This window comes from Lithobates pipiens, unplaced genomic scaffold (assembly GCF_037356315.1).
Source record: "Lithobates pipiens isolate NorthernLeopardFrog02 unplaced genomic scaffold, aLitPip1_a1.2 Scaffold_18, whole genome shotgun sequence".
Lineage (NCBI taxonomy): Eukaryota > Metazoa > Chordata > Amphibia > Anura > Ranidae > Lithobates > Lithobates pipiens.
The window spans coordinates 377,890,672-377,909,708 of NW_027507758.1; the positions used below are offsets into that span (position 1 = coordinate 377,890,672).

A 19,037-nucleotide genomic window follows, 5' to 3' on the forward strand; every position below is an offset into this window, starting at 1 on the left:
TATCCACATACAGAAATAGAAAGGATAATATAATGTAAATGAAACCGTGTGCGTTTAGTATCCCTTTAAATGTATAGTTTTCTCTGGTCTTTAAAAATGTATCAAGCTGTGGGAAAGAAGTATGGACTGTAATTTAGAAAGCACTGATCTGTACAGGGGTTGTAACAGCAATGGTCTCTGGTTTTGTAGTTACTTATGATGTTGCTGGTGATGCAGGAGAGGTTCTAGCATGATCTTCCCAGTACATATTTTACCCATTAACGTCCTTGCGAATCGGTCTTGTGCAGACTCAGCCAGGTCCAGGTCACAATGTAGGTGGCTTAAAGGTTTGCACAATTTTATACTGAGAAAGCCAACGTTTAAACAAATGTTTATTCACTGCACTTGTGTATTTTTAATATATTAAATTTAAACTGAATGCGTGAGCCATTTTATACTTTTGAAAAGTAAAACTCCTGTCGAAAAGAGATCACAGTGTATCCACCATTATAAAATCAGAAATGCCTCCTGTGTGGCTCTCTGCTTTATTTTCATTTTGTAACTAGGAGCCTAAGCTGACCTCTGAACAACAGAAACCAACAAAAGTACTTACCTGCAGCCCCATCATTCAGAGGAAGGAGCAGTAGGAGAATGGAACTTCCTCCTCCTGACCACCTCCTAGCTTGCCTCTAGTTGCCAAGAATGGACCCTAATGTAATGGGGGAAGCAAACTTTGGGTATCTTGATGGCCCATAGATTGTACTTAAGAAATTAAAGTAGAACTAAAAGGCAATTTTTTATTTTTTAAATTGGATGAACTAAAGGGGTGGGTTATAACCCGTCAGTTTTTTTTCCCTCATCTATGCCTCATTGGGGAGATTTTCCCTTACTTCCTGTCCAGGAAGTGAGAGGTTATCCCTCCAAAGTGCGGAAATCCCTGGTGGTCACCAGAGCTACTATATCTGTGAAAAAATTAGCCCCACTTTTGCTGTTCTGGGGACAACCCAAAATTTGTGATTTTCTTTCACTTTCAATGAGTATAGTAAACAGTACAAATAGAAAGAGTGAATCCCCCAACAGTGGCACAGGCAGCAAGAAAAACCTGACAGCACTATAAACATATTTTAACATCTCACTAGAAGGATCAATTCTGGACCACAAGTACTGATCCAACAGAATGATAATCCTCAAAAATCATGCAATATCACAATTGACATCACTGGAGTGTCCCTGTGACACATACTGCCTGCCACACACAATAGGACTCAACTCACAAAGCTTAACCCCCTCAATGGGTGAATGTAAAACAAAATCTTAACAGCTGAACCCAGTTTTGCAACTTTGGCATGAGTTAGTAAAACTGTGCATACAGCATCTTTGCTACTACTTTGTGTATTCAGATAAATTATAGTCAAAGGAGTAAAGGTTCTGCCTTGCCGAAGGAGGCATGGCAAGTCAGTAATAAGGTCAACTGCAGAGAGACCTCAGCTGCACCATATTTTGCACTCCAGTTTTAGTCAGTCAATCAACTCCATTGTGTTCTCCCAGAGAGGGGGGAGCCAAGGCCAGGAGAATACAGTTATTACTGCTAGCGACTATGATGGCCACGTGCAATTAATCGCATACAAAGTCAGACAGGTTGATTGTACCCAAGTTCAATTTCAGCCTGCCCATACTTGGTTTGAATCTCGGCCGGTCCCTGACAGCTTTAGAATCTTGAAAAGAGAAGTATTTTTATTTATTTTTTCTCCCTGAATCATACTTACCTTGGTGGATGCAGCATCTGTCCCCCCAGCGCCTCTACATTGAGAGCCGAGTGATCGAATACTGCCAATCACTCGGTTCTCACAGCTGCATGAGTAGAGAGCTGCTGACGGTCAGTCACAGCTCTCTGCTCTACTCCCTACACGCTCATTGGAGCGCTGGACTGTAGAGGGGTGGGGCATCCGGCTCAGGATCTGATGGATCCCGACTCTGTGGTAATGACGAGGTCATGACGACGCGGAGCCTGGACCAACTTCTGTGATGTTAGAGAGCAGACTTGAGCCTGCTCTCTGCTGGAAAATAGTGGCAGGAGTGCAAAACTAACTGTACGCCTGTGATCCATAGCTGAAGTACAGCCAAACGAGCTTAGGCAATACCTCTCCTTTAAGCCTTTCGCCGCCAGGTCCATACGTCATATGGGGTATTGCACACAATGTGGTGGCTGCGTTGGGGCGCCTACACGTAAAAACGTTGACTGCAATACACATTACATATTGCTGCGTATGCCAGAGTGAGCAATAATTCTAGCACCAGACCTCCTTTGTAACTGTAAACTGATATCTATAGGCCTTTAAAGCTTCACCTATAGAAAATATAGGGTACTGAAGTTTGACACCATTTTACGGGCGCAAAAAAAAAAAAAAGTTTGGCATGTTGGGCATCTATTTACTTGGTGCAACCCTGTAGACCTTTGCGGTAATATCATGTGACATAAAAAATTGGAACTACCGCTATTTTATTCTCTATGGTGTCTCCTTTCAGAAAATATAAGTTTGGGGTTCTGTGTAAACTTCAGGCCTAAAATGATTTTTTAAACATGTGTGCACAAAACGCAAAAAAGGCTCTGGCAGCAATAGGGTTAAGTGACTTTATTATGCTCATCAAGCACTCTGTTGCCTGGGTATAAAGGATGTATTAAACTGAATGGCCCCAAATCATGAATGCCTAGCCAAAAAGTCTTGTGTTGTATTATGGCAAGCAAAAGAATGTAAGGAGAGGCAAGCTGGATTTCTTTTTGGTAAGAAACAAAACTACGAATGACCCGTTGTGGATAAAAACCATTTGTGCCACCATAGGTACACGTTATCCTGCTCTACTGAATCCCCACAAAATCTGACTGCTGTGGCTTTGCTTATTCTTTTACGATGTGTGTCTCATCACACCTGTCAAAAATAACATAAGGCGTTTTAAAAGCTTGCATTTAAATTCATGGGTTTCACCCATAAATGGCAACACCGTTTCACAATTCTGCTTTTTTTTTCTAGCTTATCAGAGGACGTCAAAACAAATGAGAGTCAAAAAGGCGTAAAATGTGTCTAATTAGAAAGGGAGCCAAACGCTGAAACAAAAAGCTACCCAATCTGCACATCTGGAACTGGAGGGGAAAAGTTTTCATGCAAAGACACTTCAAAATCTGTTTATTATACACAGGTCATGCAGAAATGCTGGAATTTAATGTATAAAAATATATATAGCTGGCAGAGCCTCAGGCTTAGAGGATGGTCTCATAACATTCAAAGAACTGTTATGTTTTACATGGTCTGTTACCCTTCCCGGGGAGGAAAAAAAAAAAAAAGTGTCTAGAAAGCGTATGATCACATTGACAGCTTATAACTGGAAGGTAACTATGTAACATCTGAATTGTCATGTAGCTGGAGCGAAAAAAAAAAAAAAGTTTAATAGGTACTAGAGGATAGAGAAATACAGTGGGGTTGATGTATTACTAAAGAAATAGAATATGTTCACTTTGTAAAGTGTCACTCACACTGAACTTGGACTGGTTACAGACAGCTTCCAGTGCAGTTTTCTCGTGGATATATTTTGTTTAGTGACACAAACCTGCTATGGGCACTGTTCTGCCTCTCCAATCTAAGCATTGAAAGTGTGCGCTCCGTAACTTAGTTGTGTTGAGAGGTCCATAACCCCAATCTTATTTGGATAAACAGACAGTGACTCGATCCAGACAACACCTTGTTGATCTTGTGAAGTTTAATCCATAAACTGTGAGGATCTTACAACAATGAACATCGGATAGGTCAAAAGATCATAATGTGATCCAGTCCACATGTGTGCAGAAATGCATTACTGGGAGAAGGGTGGGGCTAACTATACAGAATAAGCTGAGATACAGGAAGGAGGAACCAGGGACAGAATAATACAGATAACATTTAAAGGCATATGAAACATGACAGGCACAAAGTCATTAGTCATGAGCAATTTGGTCCTGATGAAGAATTGAACCCGATTGAAGAATTGGCTTGGGGTGCCAACATCGCTGGATCCCTTGACAGGCAAGTGTCCTTATATTAAAATCAGCAGCATCTCCAGTATTAAAAATTTTACCTAGACTGGAGCTCCTCTTTAAAGCTCAATTCTGGGATGGGACTTTAATTGTAAAATGATGCATTAACCCCCTCCTGTCGGCTAGAATCATATATGTGGCAGCACCGACTAAGGCTTCATGCACACTAGCAATTTTTTTTACACTTAAAAATGCTGGCAAAAAGCACCGATTAAAAAATGCTGATAATAGCTCTTTGTAGTAGCGTTTGAGCATTTTTGCAGTTAAAGGAAAAAAAAGGCTAAAAAAAAAACGTTAGTAGTGTTTAGGGGCGTTTCTACTGGAAAAAAGCTCCAAAAATATATTTTTTTCTGCTACTAGATGCTGAAGCTCAAAAAAATGGTAATAGCCTAAAGTAGTGTACATAGAATAAACACAATTTAGCTTCTAGGAGCAGAGAAAAAAAAAAACAGGCTTCTAGGTGCTTAGGAGCAGAAGCATTATGCTGTGCAGCCACATATATGCATACCTTGTGCTGGCACCAGTCTCGATCTCATGCCGCCAGCATGGAGAACAAGCTTTCTCTGACAGCCCTTGGTCTCAGAGTAGGGATAAGGAGCCCTAGGAACTGATAACACCATCAATGATAGCCAACTACAGTTACCACTAGTAAGATAAACCTCCCCTGTATGGGTCCTTTCACATGAGCCCTGTCCAGTTTTTTCAGCAGGGGATCCGTGAACAGATGTCCCCTGCTAGATCAGAGCACAACTTTGGTGACATCTGTGCCTGTTCAGTTTTTTTTTCTGCATTTTGACAACGGAACTTTGCTGACCTGTTTTCAAATTATGGGCATCTGTTTCCATTAGACGACCTCCAATATACACAATGTGGTCTGGAAAAATGGAAAAGGATGCAGTTCTTTTCCATTTTCTTTTCTTTTTGGATGCACATCTGGTTACATCCACCACCCCGTAGACGTAGCTCACCACACACTACAATCCGACAGCACAATCTCCTTTAGTTCAAGCAACAAGTATGTAATAAAAGGGCTGCTGATTGGATACAAAATTGTTTGGATAGTTTAAACAGGTTATCGTATTTCATAGTAATGGAAGATCTAATGTTGGTTGTATAGAGATTGTACAATCAGATTTTAATGTGTATAATGAATGACCTTTAAGCCTGGCATACATGGATCGAAGTTTGGCCTGTTCAGCAGAGACCAGCCAATGTTCAATCTTTGTAAGGGCAAGGAGGTTGTACAGAAGTTGATCTACTGACTTCTGTACAACTGCCCTGTCAGATTTTACACACTCAAGCATCACTGCAGGCTATATAGCTGATCAGTGTATTCTGATGGCAAGGAGGTCTCCCTGCTGTCAGAATACAATAGCACAGCAGGGAGGATTCCCCCATCCACATTGAGTGTAGATGGGGAATACAGTAATTTTTTTTGCATTTAAAAAAAAAAAAAAAAAAAAAAAAAAAAAAATGCGCAAACTTTTGCCGCTATATTAATATGAAAGTGCCCACAGCATGTTAATAAAAGCTGCTCTCCATCACGTTTCAAATTTGACAGTTTTAATACCATCCATAAATGTATCAAATGCCTTCACCCTAGGTTCACACTGATGCGATGCGGGAACCAGCGAGAATACACGCTGGTTGCCGCATCACTCCTCTCCCGCAGGTCTTTCACACTGCCTCGTGCGAACCGCTGCAGGTGTCATTAACAAAGTTAATGACACCCCCAGTTTAGTTTACAGATTGCAGTGCGAACTGTGAACTCGCACAGCAATCGGATCGCTAGAATCGGATCGCACCCATGCGATCTGATTCTGGTGCGGTGAAAAACAAGTCTCTGCACTATTTTCAACGCAAGGTTTCAGCCAAACAATTGTATGGCTGAACTCGCATTGCTCAGAGATCGCATGTGATCGGCACCTGTAGTGTGGGTGCGAATCAAATGCGATCTCTGAAATCGCAGCAGTGTGAACCCAGGCTCATAGATTAACAAAGATGTTAATAATTGTCTTATTAATCACAACACCAGCCAAATATCTAATATCATTTGACCCAGTTTGGCTTCATTAATCTATGTTTAGTTTCTTATATCATTCCCTATACTATTTGTTGATTTTAAATGAATGAAAATGTATATATATATATATATATATATATATATATATATATATATATATATATATATATATATATATATATATATTACATATACATATACATATACATATACACACACACCCAGAATCTTGTGCATGACAGCCACTTGCAGGTTCACTGGCTATGCTGCTCTCAGATGTTACAAGCTCCAGCAAAACTTCATAAGTTTTTACTCATGTTGTGCAATAAATGGATACATGCTTTTATTAACACGTGCGCTGTGGCTACTTTCATGTTTTCTGCATACCCACGAGGATCTTCCCGCATCTGATGAACACTGCTGCACTGAAATTCAAGCTCCGACTCACCTTTCTACCCATAGCGCTGCTCAGCCATCCTGCTCTCCTAGTTGATAAGGCTGCTGGCTATTTCAATAAAGCTCGTTCCATCCAGCTGAATTCTTGACCTTTCAGCTGCATTAGTCCTCGAGTCTCTTCCCCTCCATTACCAAATACGGTTTCAGATATATTTTCAGTTTGCACACATACCACTATCATCATCATCGTTATCTATAAGAAATCATTTCTGATGTGTCAGATCTCATGAGCGCAGAGAGATTACTTTTTCTTATTAACCACTTCCTGCCCAACGACATCATACGTCATCGTCAACTTTGAGTGGGGATATCTGAATGATCCCTGCAGTTACAGACATCGCTCAGTCATCTATTAGAGCTGGCGATTCCGCGCACCATAAGAACAATCATAGCAGTTGCTCAGCTACTTGATCATTCTCACAGGCAGAGGGGACGTCCTCCCGCCTCCCTCCAGTGCTTATCCCGGCTTGCCCATACGATCAGCGAGAGGTAGAAGGAACCGACCGGCGCCAGAAGTTTACCATAGAGAATATGGTGGGCCAGATGGCCCCTGGACGCCTCAATGATCTTTCAGAGGCCGGGCACCATGTTATGACGTCATGCCCAGCCTCTGTATTTGAAAAAAGCTGTCGCCTTTTTTCGTTTTGTTTTTCAGGCTTCCCAGCCTAGAGACGAGATCTGGGGACTTATCGACCCCGGATTTCACTGTAAAAAAGGAGGACCTGCCATGCACTATTCCTATTACAAGGGATGTTTACATTCTTTGTAATAGGAATAAAAGTAATAAAAAAAAAAAAAAAAAAAAAAAAAAAAAAAGTTAAAAGAAACTGTCAAAATAGAAAAAATAAATAAATTTAAAGCGCCCCTGTTCCCGTGTGCAGAAGCGAACGCATACGTAGGTTGCACCCACATATGTAAATGACGGTCAAACCACACTTGAGGTATCGCCACAAACGTTAGAGCGAGAGCAATAATTCTAGCGCTAGACCTCTAACAATAAACAAATAACCTGTAAAAATTTAAAGCATCACCTATGGGGATTTTTAACCACTTACTGACCGTCGCACACAGATACGTTGGCAGAACGGCACAGGCAGGCAAATGGGTGTACCTGTACATCCCTTTGAATTTGCCACATATCGGGCACGGTGGTCCCAAAAACTGTTTACCGGCGGCCCGCGATTGCGCCGGGGAGATGCCTATATAAACAAACCATTTCCCTGTTCTGCCTAGCAACATGACAAGGACCTACTTCTCCTGGTCATCAGGAGCAGTGATCTCTGTCATGTAATGTGAGCCCATTCCCCCCCACCCCCCCCCCCAGCAATTAGAATCACTCCCTAGAACACACTTAACCCCTTAAAAAAAAAAATTAAGAATAAAAAATGGCATAAATCTATCCCCCCTGTTTTGTAGATACTAACTTTTGCACAAACCAATCAATATATACTTATTGTGTTTTTTTTTTTTTTTACCAAAAATATGTAGAAGAATACATATCGGCATACACAGGAAGAAATTTGTTTTTGTTTTTTGTATATTTTTAGGGGATTTTTAATTATAAAAAAAATTATTTTTTTACAAAATTGTCGCCTTTTTTTGTTTATAGCACAAAAAATAAAAACCACAGGAGGTGATCAAATACCACCAAAATAAAGCTCTATTTGTAGGGGAAAAAAAAGGACGTGGTTAAGTACCGAAGTTTTGCACCATTCCACGAGTGTGCGCAATTTCAAAGCGTATATGTTAGGTATCTATTTACTTGGTGTAACATCATCTTTCACATTATGGAAAATAAAATTGGGCTAACATTGCGTTTTTTTTTTTTTTTTTTTTTTTATGCATGAAACCATCCCCCCCCCCCCCCCCCAAAAAAACAAAAAAACAAAAAAAACACGTTGAAAAAAGATTGCCGCGTAAATACCGTGCGAGATAAAAAAGTTGCAACAACCAACATTTTATTCCCTGGGTCTTTGCTAAAAATAAATAAAAATAACAACAATAATAATATTTGGGGGTTCTGAGTAATTTTCTAGCAAAAAAAAAAAAAAAAAAAAAAAAAGATGATTTTTACATGTAGGATAAAAGTGTCAGAATTGGCCTAGGTAGCAAGTGGTTAATAATAACTCATATATGGGCTTCCTCAAAGGAGTTGTAAAGTTATACTTTTTTTTTATCTTAATGCAAAAAAAAAACTTGTGTGCAACAGCCTCCCCAGCACCCAATTTCTCTCCAGCGATGTCCACGAGTGTCTTAGCCATCTGGGACACTCCTCCCGATTGACTGAGACACATCAGCGGTGCCATTGGCTCCCGCGGCAGTCAAAGTCAGTTATCCAATCAGGGAAGAGAAGGGGCGGGGCTCCGTATCTGAATGGACACATGAAGCTGTGACTAGGCTTGTGTGCCCCCATAGCACGCTCCTTGCTGTGGGGGCACTCTACAGGAGGGAGGGGCCAGGAGCAGCGAAGAGGGACCCGAGAACAGGAGGATCCAGGCTGATCTATGCAAAACCAACTGCAACAGAGCAGGCAAGTATAACATGCTTGGTTTTTTTTGTTTTTAAATGAGACTTTACAATAACTTTAAAGTGGAGTTCCACCCAAAAGTGGAACTTCTGCTCATTTGTTTCCTCCCCCCCTCCAGTGCCACAATTGGCGCCTTTACGATTGGGGGGGGGGGGGGGGGAATAGGATACCTTTGACAAGTATCCTGTTCCCACTTCCAGGAGCCACAGCCGTGAATATTGACATGACCGCTTGGCTCCCCCCTCCTCCCCGTCGTGCCCGTGTGGAGCCTCGCGCATGCGCAGTAGGGTTCCCACTGCCATGTTCCCTAACTCGCAATGGCAGTGCCATGCACCCGACAGCTATTGAAAAAAAAAATAATAATCAGCTGTGGTGCCGACATGGCTGGACTCCAGGACAGGCAAGTGTCCTATTATTAAAAGCCAACAGCTGCAGTATTTGTAGATGCTGGCTTTTAATTTTTGCAGCGGTGGGTGGACCTCCGCTTTAAGCTGTTTCTCCCCCCCATTCATTCAACCAACACAAGGGATGTTGTAGCAATCTTCCCACTGAGACATTGTATTCTGACAGGGGGGTGGGGACAGGGACAGGGACAGGGACGGGGACGGGGACAGGGACGGGGACAGGGACGGGGACAGGGACGGGGACGGGGACAGGGACGGGGACAGGGACGGGGACAGGGACGGGGACAGGGACGGGGACAGGGACGGGGACAGGGACGGGGACAGGGACGGGGACAGGGACGGGGACAGGGACGGGGACGGGGACGGGGACAGGGACGGGGACGGGGACAGGGACGGGGACGGGGACAGGGACGGGGACGGGGACAGGGACGGGGACAGGGACGGGGACGGGGACGGGGACGGGGACTGCCCCCCCCCCCCCCACCCCACCAGAATACACTGATCAAATGCTGGTTTCCAGCATGCCTGTTTGGACAGAAGCCATTGATAATCCATCTTCTCTAGTAGAACAGATAGCTGTACACACAGACCAAAATTTTGTGTACTGGGCCTTACACAGAACTTTTGATCAGGCCTGCCTAAAAAAAAACTGACAGGCAGACATGATTAGAAAGCTTATGTGAAAGGACCCCATCTTTTCCGCTTTGTTTTTTTTTGTTTTTTTTTCCAAAAAGGATACAATGAATCATTACAGTGACTTTGTAGAATAGAAAAAAAATTTTAGTTTATCGATTGACTTCTGTACAACCAGCCAGCCCACATGGATGGGATTTGGCTGGTCCCTGCTAAATTGGCTGAATTTTAATTCATGTATGGCTGCTATTAGTGTCAGGGTTAATGTGGATGTAAACCCCATTCATTAAATCTGACCTGGGCACATACATCTGTAGTGTTTACCTCCTTCTCTCCAAAGCCCCAAGTCCTGTGTCTTTCTGCTGCTTCGCTCCTCGTCATCAGTATAATATCTGACACGTTCTCAGACACGGTGCTATAAGCAGAGAGCTTGTCTATTCACAGAATAGCTCTGCAAGTTTCTTCGCTCCTCTGCCTATGTGGAGGGGAAATGGGAAGAAAACAATGTGTACTTTCTAAAGAATATAGAAAGTTGAAGGACAGCAGATAGAGATATAAAACTTATGTAGGGAGATTTGCTTCATCTCTGTATTATATGAGGCTGTTCATATCCACTTTAATGTGTTTTAGGTAGATGAATAAAAAAACAAAACAAAAAAAACATTTTTTGTTTTGTTTTTTTTAGTCTCGGCAAGTTTTAGGATAAAAAAAAAAAAAAATAGGTAATTTCATATTAGCATGCAGCGTGAAATCACATAAAATCACCCTTGGAATTCCACGACAACATTACCTTCAGGGAGCTCTTGTAGTATTATCATACTGTGCATACGCAAGATGACGCATATGGGATCACATCTTTACCTTAAGACCCCTTTAACACTGAGGCATTTTAGTGATAAAAAAAAAAAAAAGCACCTGTAAAGCGCCTGAAAACTGCCTCTCATGCCTCCCCAGTGTAAAAGCCTTAGTGCTTTCACACTGGGGCGGTGCACTTGTAGGACGGGAAAAAAGTCCCGCAAGCAGCATCTTTGGGGTGGTGTATACAGTGCTCCCACACTGCCCCTGCCCATTGGAATGAATGGCCACTGCCTCCGAAGCACCAGAAAAGCATTTCGGTTGCACTGCATCATGGGTGCTTTTATCTCTTTTAACCCCTTCTTGGTTGTTAAAAGCCCCCTGCTACCTCCAGAAAAGTGGCACCAAAGCACCACTATAACAGCAGCAACACACCACTGAAACGAGCAGCGCTTTACCGTCAACGACAACAGTGTAAAAAGTACCCTTAGATCATAAGCTGCATGAGCAGGGCGCTCCTATCTCTTCTGTATTGAACTGTATTGTAATCGTACTGTCCCTTTTTACATTGTAAAGTGCTGCCATATAAATCCTGTATATTAATAATCACTACTATGCCAGTCTTCATTTTTAGGTCCCAGCGTGTTCTCTTTAAGATTGAAAGTCTAGAACAAGACAGTGAAAAAGCAAACAATTACTATGAAGCACCTCCTGCCTCCACAAAAAAAAAATACCAATATTTATAATTGTGTTTTCCAGAAGAAAAATACGACTGCTAAACTTGCTGGGTGTGTTTACAAAGATTATCTCCACAACAATAGATTGTATAGCAATACAGCCATGTGGTGTGGATCTCCTGAGTATTGCTGAGACTGATATACAGGCGATAACACATTAGCTACCAATCCAAGATAAGGGACCCTGGGAAAGTCATGTCCCTCGCTGCCTGGGGCACCAAAGCATGTTCTGTGTTGTACTCTGAGCTAACTAAATACTGTACACAAGTCTGCTTACACTGTAAACTGTGCAACAACAAAGATCATTCAGAGCTTTGCCTTCTGCGTGACAAGTAGGTTAGCCACAGCACAGCTTGCCTCTTTATGTGACATCACAACAATTATTGCATGAAACCACTAAATTAGAATGTGTGACAAACCATGGGAAACTTTACCAGCAGAATATCATGGTTGTCACTGGCAACATATCCATTTCCAGGAACACTACCAGTCAGTTGAGCAGGGGCAACTAAGTAATTCATGAGCCATGCTACTGTAATGCCTGGCTGGTACACACAGGCAGGTTTTCTTCTTTCTTCACTCAAACCAGCAGGCTGAACGAAAAAAAAAAAAAAAGGATGTGTGTGTGTGTGTGTGTGTGTGTGTGTGTGTGTGTGTGTGTGTGTGTGTGTGTGTGTGTATATATATATACACACACACACACACACATACAATAAGCGCAGTAACCTCCCCGCTGAGCTATTGTGTCCTGACCAGAGGACCAATCCTCCCACCAGAACACACTGGTTAGCGCTCGCAGCCATTGTCTGCAAGTGCTGATCAGATGATGATGATCAGCTGTTCGACAGAATCTGGACTTCTGTCCAACAGGCTACTGCACACACTAGCCGAATGTTGGCTGGTTTCTACTAAAACTAGCCAATACCAGCATAAAAAAAAACAAACGAAAAAAAAAAACCTCATAAGTCTCAAGTGGTGCATACAGCACACAGCCAGCAACCTGTCAAAAGCAATGACAGGCCAAAATATACAGCAGCTGTACATATATCTAGGAAGTACTCACGCACAGGGTCATATGCGCCAAATGCAGAAAGTTCACATTCAAGCATACGCCTCTATACGCATGTGGCTCTGTACACGAGTACTGCTCGGATATACACACAGCCACTGTATATTTCAGCCTGTCAATGTTGACATTCTTCTGGCAGCGAGCCGTATGCATCACCTGTATGTCCCAGGTATTTAAAAACTACCAACAGCAATGATATTCTCCTGCGTGTGATAGTCCAAGTCAAAAGTAGATTTTACTTTAGAACCTTGCTGCCCTCTAGGACTAGGGTTGTCCTCAGAATGCTGTGAAAAATAGATTTAAAATAAATAAAATAGAGGGCACTCTGGGCTAGTGCATTAACCAATGACAATTTTAAAAAGATAAAATATAGCTACTCACAAACATAGGTAGTGAAAACACTCATTCAGCCACTACATGTGGCTACAAACCTCCAGCTATGGCGAAGCCTCTAGCTCAAGGAGGACGTCACCAGGGTCACAGCCAATTAAAAAATGCCCATTTAGGCAAATGCATCCGTGTGCATGAGCTCTATTTCAAAGACAGCTTGTAAATCAATATTTAGACTGCCCACAAAGCAAGAACACCTTGTAGTGAATAGAACAAGCAGAGAAAAGTTTTACTGTGCAGGCAAATTAGTGCTTTTAAAAAAAAACGGGACATTTCTATTAGCAATTTGTTACTATTATGCCGGCCATACACAAAACAGTACTGGCCATCATAACCTGTAGAGAAGAGGGGCTCCAGGTATGTGAAAGGGACAGACAGCCCTACACTGTGACAAACAGACAGAGACCTGAGCTGAGGCTGGGTTCCATTTGTTAATTTAAAAGCAGCAGTTCCGTTTGGGATCACATCTGAAGTCTGCAGTAGCCCTGGAATTCCCAGACAAAGCCATATGAAAAAGGCTGGGAGTTGTAGTTTAGGGGCTCATGCACATGGCCACAGAAAAAAAACAGAGCTTTTATCGGTACCTAAACACAATTCTATAGGTCCATGCACTCTGCGCCTGAAGATCAGTAAACCTGCATTGCAAATCAAATCCATAAAATCAAACAGTAAAATCTGCATTCTTGGTCAGTATAAATACACATCTATTCATACAAGCATGTATAAAACACATGTATTATGTGCGCTTATGCATGTCAATTTATTGCAATGGAAGTAGAATTTTACGCATCTAAGCGGCGTACAGGTGTGTACATGGAAGCACTTTACATAACGTTTCATACACCTTTTTTATGCAGCATCTTTCTACCAGCCTGATCCTGTGAATATATCAGTAGTGTCATAGCTGTGTGCATGTACCCCAATATTTGCTGCGTGCAGCTATTGGAGCACCAAAACTTCTAACAATATATATGCTGTGTGCTTCTATTGGTTGGTTGAGGTTCCTGGTTCATTACTTGCTGTGTTCTGCTATCGGAATGTTGGTACTTGTAGTTCTATACTGGCTGTTATCGAACTCTCAGACTTTAGTTCTAACCATGGAGTGCGGTGTTCAGCCCTTTGCCCACCTTTGTCATCACTTTGATTCCCTGCTGGTTCCCAATTACCAGGTGGTACTCAAACCAAATGGTCTTTTCTAGTGTGAGTGTACCCAATCATACTCATGAGACATCACTGAATGACTGTGTAAGCCCCCCCAACAGCCATTTGACCCCAACTTGTGGACAGCACAGTGGCTTAGTGGTCACCACGTCGGTCTTGCAGCACTGGGGTCCTCTGACCAAATCCCAACCACGACACCTGCACAGAGTTTTCATGTTCTCCCTATGCTTGTGCGAGTTTCCTGTGGCTACTCTGGTTTCTTCCCACACACCAAAAGACATGCTGGTAGGTTAGCTGTCTCCTGTGTAAATTGCAACAAGTATGTATATATGTGAAATAGGTGCCTTAGATTGTATGCTCCTTCAGGGAAAAAAACAGATTTTAATGTACAGTATTAAACGTGTTACACCCCAACCAAAGTGTACTGAGATAACTTTAAAAAAATGCACTACACATTGAAAACTTTGGATTGGTCCCAGTGTGCTCCTAGTTTGTCATACAACTAAATTTCATTTTTGCTTTATTAAAATAGATGGATACCGTAAATGGATCACGCAACCAACCACCAACCCTGCTATAAAGACATTATGGGGAGAAATTACTTAGAGCCCATTCACATCTAACTCAGTGAGAGGCATTTCTGAGTGCACTCCAACTGCATATATAGTCCAATATAAAGGCAATCCTATGGGCATCATGTATGTTGCATTTTTCTGCACCACAAAATGTGCAGAAAAACACACTGCAACACATTACAGTGCATATAGAAGCCTAGGGAAAAAAAGAAGTGAACTCACAGGACAAATGCAGATAGAAGAATTAGGATCAACTGCATGTAGATTCACATAACGCACATCAAATGCATGCATATGTGCAAGGGAAAAAAATAAACCACAGTAGATGTGCAGTTTCTATAAGAATGGACCCTAAAGGCTGTACACACAATCCGAAAATTGGACAACAGATCAGCAGACTTTTTTCGCTTTCTAGTCACAAGTAGAAATTAAATAGGTTACTAAAGTCATGAAAAGTCTCGTACCACAGAAAAAAATGAAAGATAAATCGGAAGTTAAGTCATGCGTTGTGGTGTATTGGGGTTGTATTTTCAGATGACAACTGAACGGACTAAACGAAAATTGCACGATCTGGTATTGTATGAGATACAATTTTCATGCTTGTCCCATCTAATAATAATCGGATAAACTGTCGGGATCGACTATTGAAAGCTGTGTACTAACAATCAGATTATCGTACGATCGCTTAGAAAGTAGTATTTTTCGTACGATTTTCGGAACGTATGTACGGGCCTATAGGCTGGGTTCATATACATGTGAATTGGATAGGGGTTTCCCGTATCCAGTTCGCATGACATGTGAGTGCGAGCGGCTCTCAACAGAGCCGATTCACATGTCCAGGCAGCCGCGGTCCGGTTTGAAAAACGGTTCAGGTGCAAATTCAGGCAAAAATTCAGCCCTTGAATCGCACCTGAACCAGTGAGCAGGCAAGGACCCGTAGGCCCGCACATATGAACCCAGCCTTAAATTGGAGCAGGCAGAATCTAGAGCAGCTGTGCCTGGCAACCAATCAGCTTCTAGCTTTCATTTACACAGCTAACGCTAGAAGCGGATTGGTTGCTATGCACAGCTGCTCCAGATTCTGACGGGTCTAGTTTTAAATAAATTCCTCCCATTTGTTTTATACAGATTGCTTTGATCCAGGTCATTGATTTGTAATTAAATACTAGAAAAAAAAACAAAAAACAGCAGAATATTGCCATCTGTATGACCACCATTGGAGTAGACCTTTAAAGTCTATCTCAGGTGACAGCTATGGCATTTGAAGAATGATAATCGAAAATAAAAAATAAAAATATAAAAACACTCTTTACATCAGCCAGTCTCAACCAGGATTCCCCTAGTTTGCTTGGTTTTCCTTGAAGCGGTATTAAACCCAAAACCATGAATGTAATATATTGCAGCTTACCAATCAGACAGGATGGCTGCATTTGTTTTATTTTTTAGGCTTTATTGACATGTTTACCAGGTGATCTGGCCAGTAACACACCACCTGTATTAGCGAGACAACTCTGGAGGAGCGAAAATAGGAGGCACAGCAGCATTGACAGTCAGGGAGGAGGGTAGTGTTATCTGTACTAGCAGATTTAACTACACTAACAAATTGCAGCTGACCTCCAGTTGGCACTTAAATATTAAGTTACAGCATTTTTTTTCTCCTCTTACAATACAGGTTTTATGTAAATTAAAGCTGATAATTGTAAGCAACCCTGCCAGTGTTAAATGGTTTGTCTGCAGGAGTACTTGTCCTGTTGAAAAAGAACAGACTTACTGGCCAGATCACCAGATGAAATAAGAAGACTAAAAAGGAAAGGTAATGCGACCATCTCGAGAAATGTGTATGCTGCAAGATAATAAAATGTTTGCTTTTGGGTTTAGGGGCCCATTCACACCACATGCAGTGTTTTTATTCCTGCATCCAAAATGCATGCAAAGTAGGTTCAAATGGCATAGTTCACCTCAGTGTATTCCAGAAAAAAAATAAAAATAAATACAACATGCTGATTTTTACCTGCACAGAACTGGAACGCGGTAAAAATGCATAAAGTTTTTTTTTTTTTTTTTTTTTTTTTTTTTTTAAGTACCGGACCCCAGTACAGGAGGAAGAAAAAAACAAAAACACACAGCATCTTGAATGCATAAAAAAAATGCAAACAAACACGAACTGGAGCACATTAAAAACGTGCATGCAGAAACGCAACCAGAATGGATCTGGAGGACTTTTTTTGGTGTGAATGGGCAAAACACAGTGTTTTGTGAATGTGTGTAAAATTGTGTGACTTTACGCTCATAAAACATGAAAAAAAAAAAAAAAAATTGCCTGTTGTATTGTATTATCATTCATTGTTGATGGCACCCCAAACACAACAAAAAGGACGCGCATTTGTCATGCAAAAAGATGCGTATAAAAAAAAAAAAAAATTATATATACACAAAGCTCGATATTCAAAAAAGTTGCACAAGCAACTTCGCTATGTTTGTCATGCAAAGGGTAGCCTGTTGATTTTCATGCGTGTAGCGCAAAAACGTGGTGAACTTTTTACACACATTCACAAAACACTGTAAATGCAGCCTCAGCTGTGGCCGACTGGCCTCCCATTTAAATTTGACCGCATAGTTCTGGAGCCAACGCCACTTAGAGCCAGCAACATGACACTGATGACCTGTAAGATGCCATTCTGTGCACCACTGGGGAATGGGCATGCTCCTTGTTGGCTACCAACGTGAGGGGCATTTTCCCCACTGATCTCTAGTTAATTGATTTTAGGGGGGGGTGGGTTCTTGAGACCTGACACTTCAAGGGTTCCTCTGGGATAACAGGGTTACTTTAGATTGTAAGCTCCCAGGCACAGGACCCTCCTGTATTGAAACTGGCTTTAGATTGTAAGCTCCTAGGAGCAGGACCTTCCTGTATGGAAACTGGCATTAGATTGTAAGCTTCTAGGAGCAGGACCCTTCTGTATTGAAATTAGTTTTAGATTGTAAGCTCCCAAGGAGCAGGACCCTCCTGTATTGAGACTGTCCCGCCTCTCTTATTTGGTGGTGTGCAGGTGGTGGTGGTGGTAGTAGTGGTAGTAGCAGAGGGCAGACATGCAGAGAGGATGGTAGGAAAGATTGTAGAGTAGTGAGGAGGTATGAGGGGGTGATTACCTGAAGCTCAGGCTGAGTGTGGTTCTCCTCATCAGGTGAATCCTCTATGAGAACTTTGCTCTTGTTCATCTTCCACATGGTGCAGACTCCCAGGCTGGCCTGTGTACTGGGAGGACTGGTGAGGTGCAGGGGGCACACACGGGACTCTTACACTTTATACAGGGCACAGCAGTAACTCCATCCTGGAAACCAGAGACCTGCTTCACCGCTCACTCCACTTCTCTTGGAAGTAATCATCATCATCGTCCTGGGGAGGAGGGGCGAGCTAGGAGAGGAGGGGGAGGAGGAGAGAAGAGGAGGAGAGATGAGAACATGATAACAGAGCACGACATACAAGAACAATGCGTGGAATGGGGGTCCCCGGTGACGTCATGGCCGGGGGGGTCAGAGCTCAACACTCACCTCATCTACATGCTGTGTCCGGGAAGATGGCGATCTGAGGAGAAACAAATAGGAGGTCATGTAAACAGATCCTAGAGGAGGAGGAGGGGAGATTGGACGGAGAGCGGAGGTGTCCTGTTTCCCTTCTATCTCTCTCTATACTCACACTCCATGGGTGGTGTACACCAGGGCTTCTCAGACTTGTACAGTCATCTGCCCCTGCAGGTCCAATACCATTCCTAAAGTACCCCGGTCTGGGGGAAGTCATGTCTATTGTTTGGGTGTGTGTGTAATGACAGTATGTGTTTGTGATGGTTTTTGTTAGTGTGCAAGCTGCAATGACAGATACTCACAAATCCCAAACTAACACACTTGGAGAAACACAAATACCCACAAAATGCCAAATGAACACATTGTCAGACACATATCCAATCAGAGCTAAACCTCCAAATTGAATCCCAAATGAACACACTTGGAAGCATACACATACAATCCCAAATGAACACACTTGGAAGCATACACATACAATCCCAAATGAACACACTTGGAAGCATACACATACAATCCCAAATGAACACACTTGGAAGCATACACATACAATCCCAAATTAACACACTTGGAAGCATACACACACAATCCCAAATTAACACACTTGGAAGCATACACACACACACACACACAATCCCAAATG

General features: G+C 42.3%; 1 protein-coding gene across 1 annotated transcript in view; it reads right to left on the reverse strand.

The window, feature by feature from the left end:
- The window catches only part of TDRP (testis development related protein), a 120,307-nt gene extending 101,816 nt beyond the window's left edge, over positions 1-18,491 (reverse strand). Inside the window, exons 1-2 of the mRNA XM_077487758.1 lie at positions 18,368-18,491; positions 17,966-18,230 (exon numbers count right to left, since the gene is read on the reverse strand). Of these exons, the coding sequence (XP_077343884.1) occupies positions 17,966-18,043 (78 nt within the window). The 5' untranslated portion in view covers positions 18,044-18,230; positions 18,368-18,491. The remainder of the gene's footprint in view (positions 1-17,965; positions 18,231-18,367) is intronic.
- Positions 18,492-19,037: the final 546 nt, after the last annotated feature.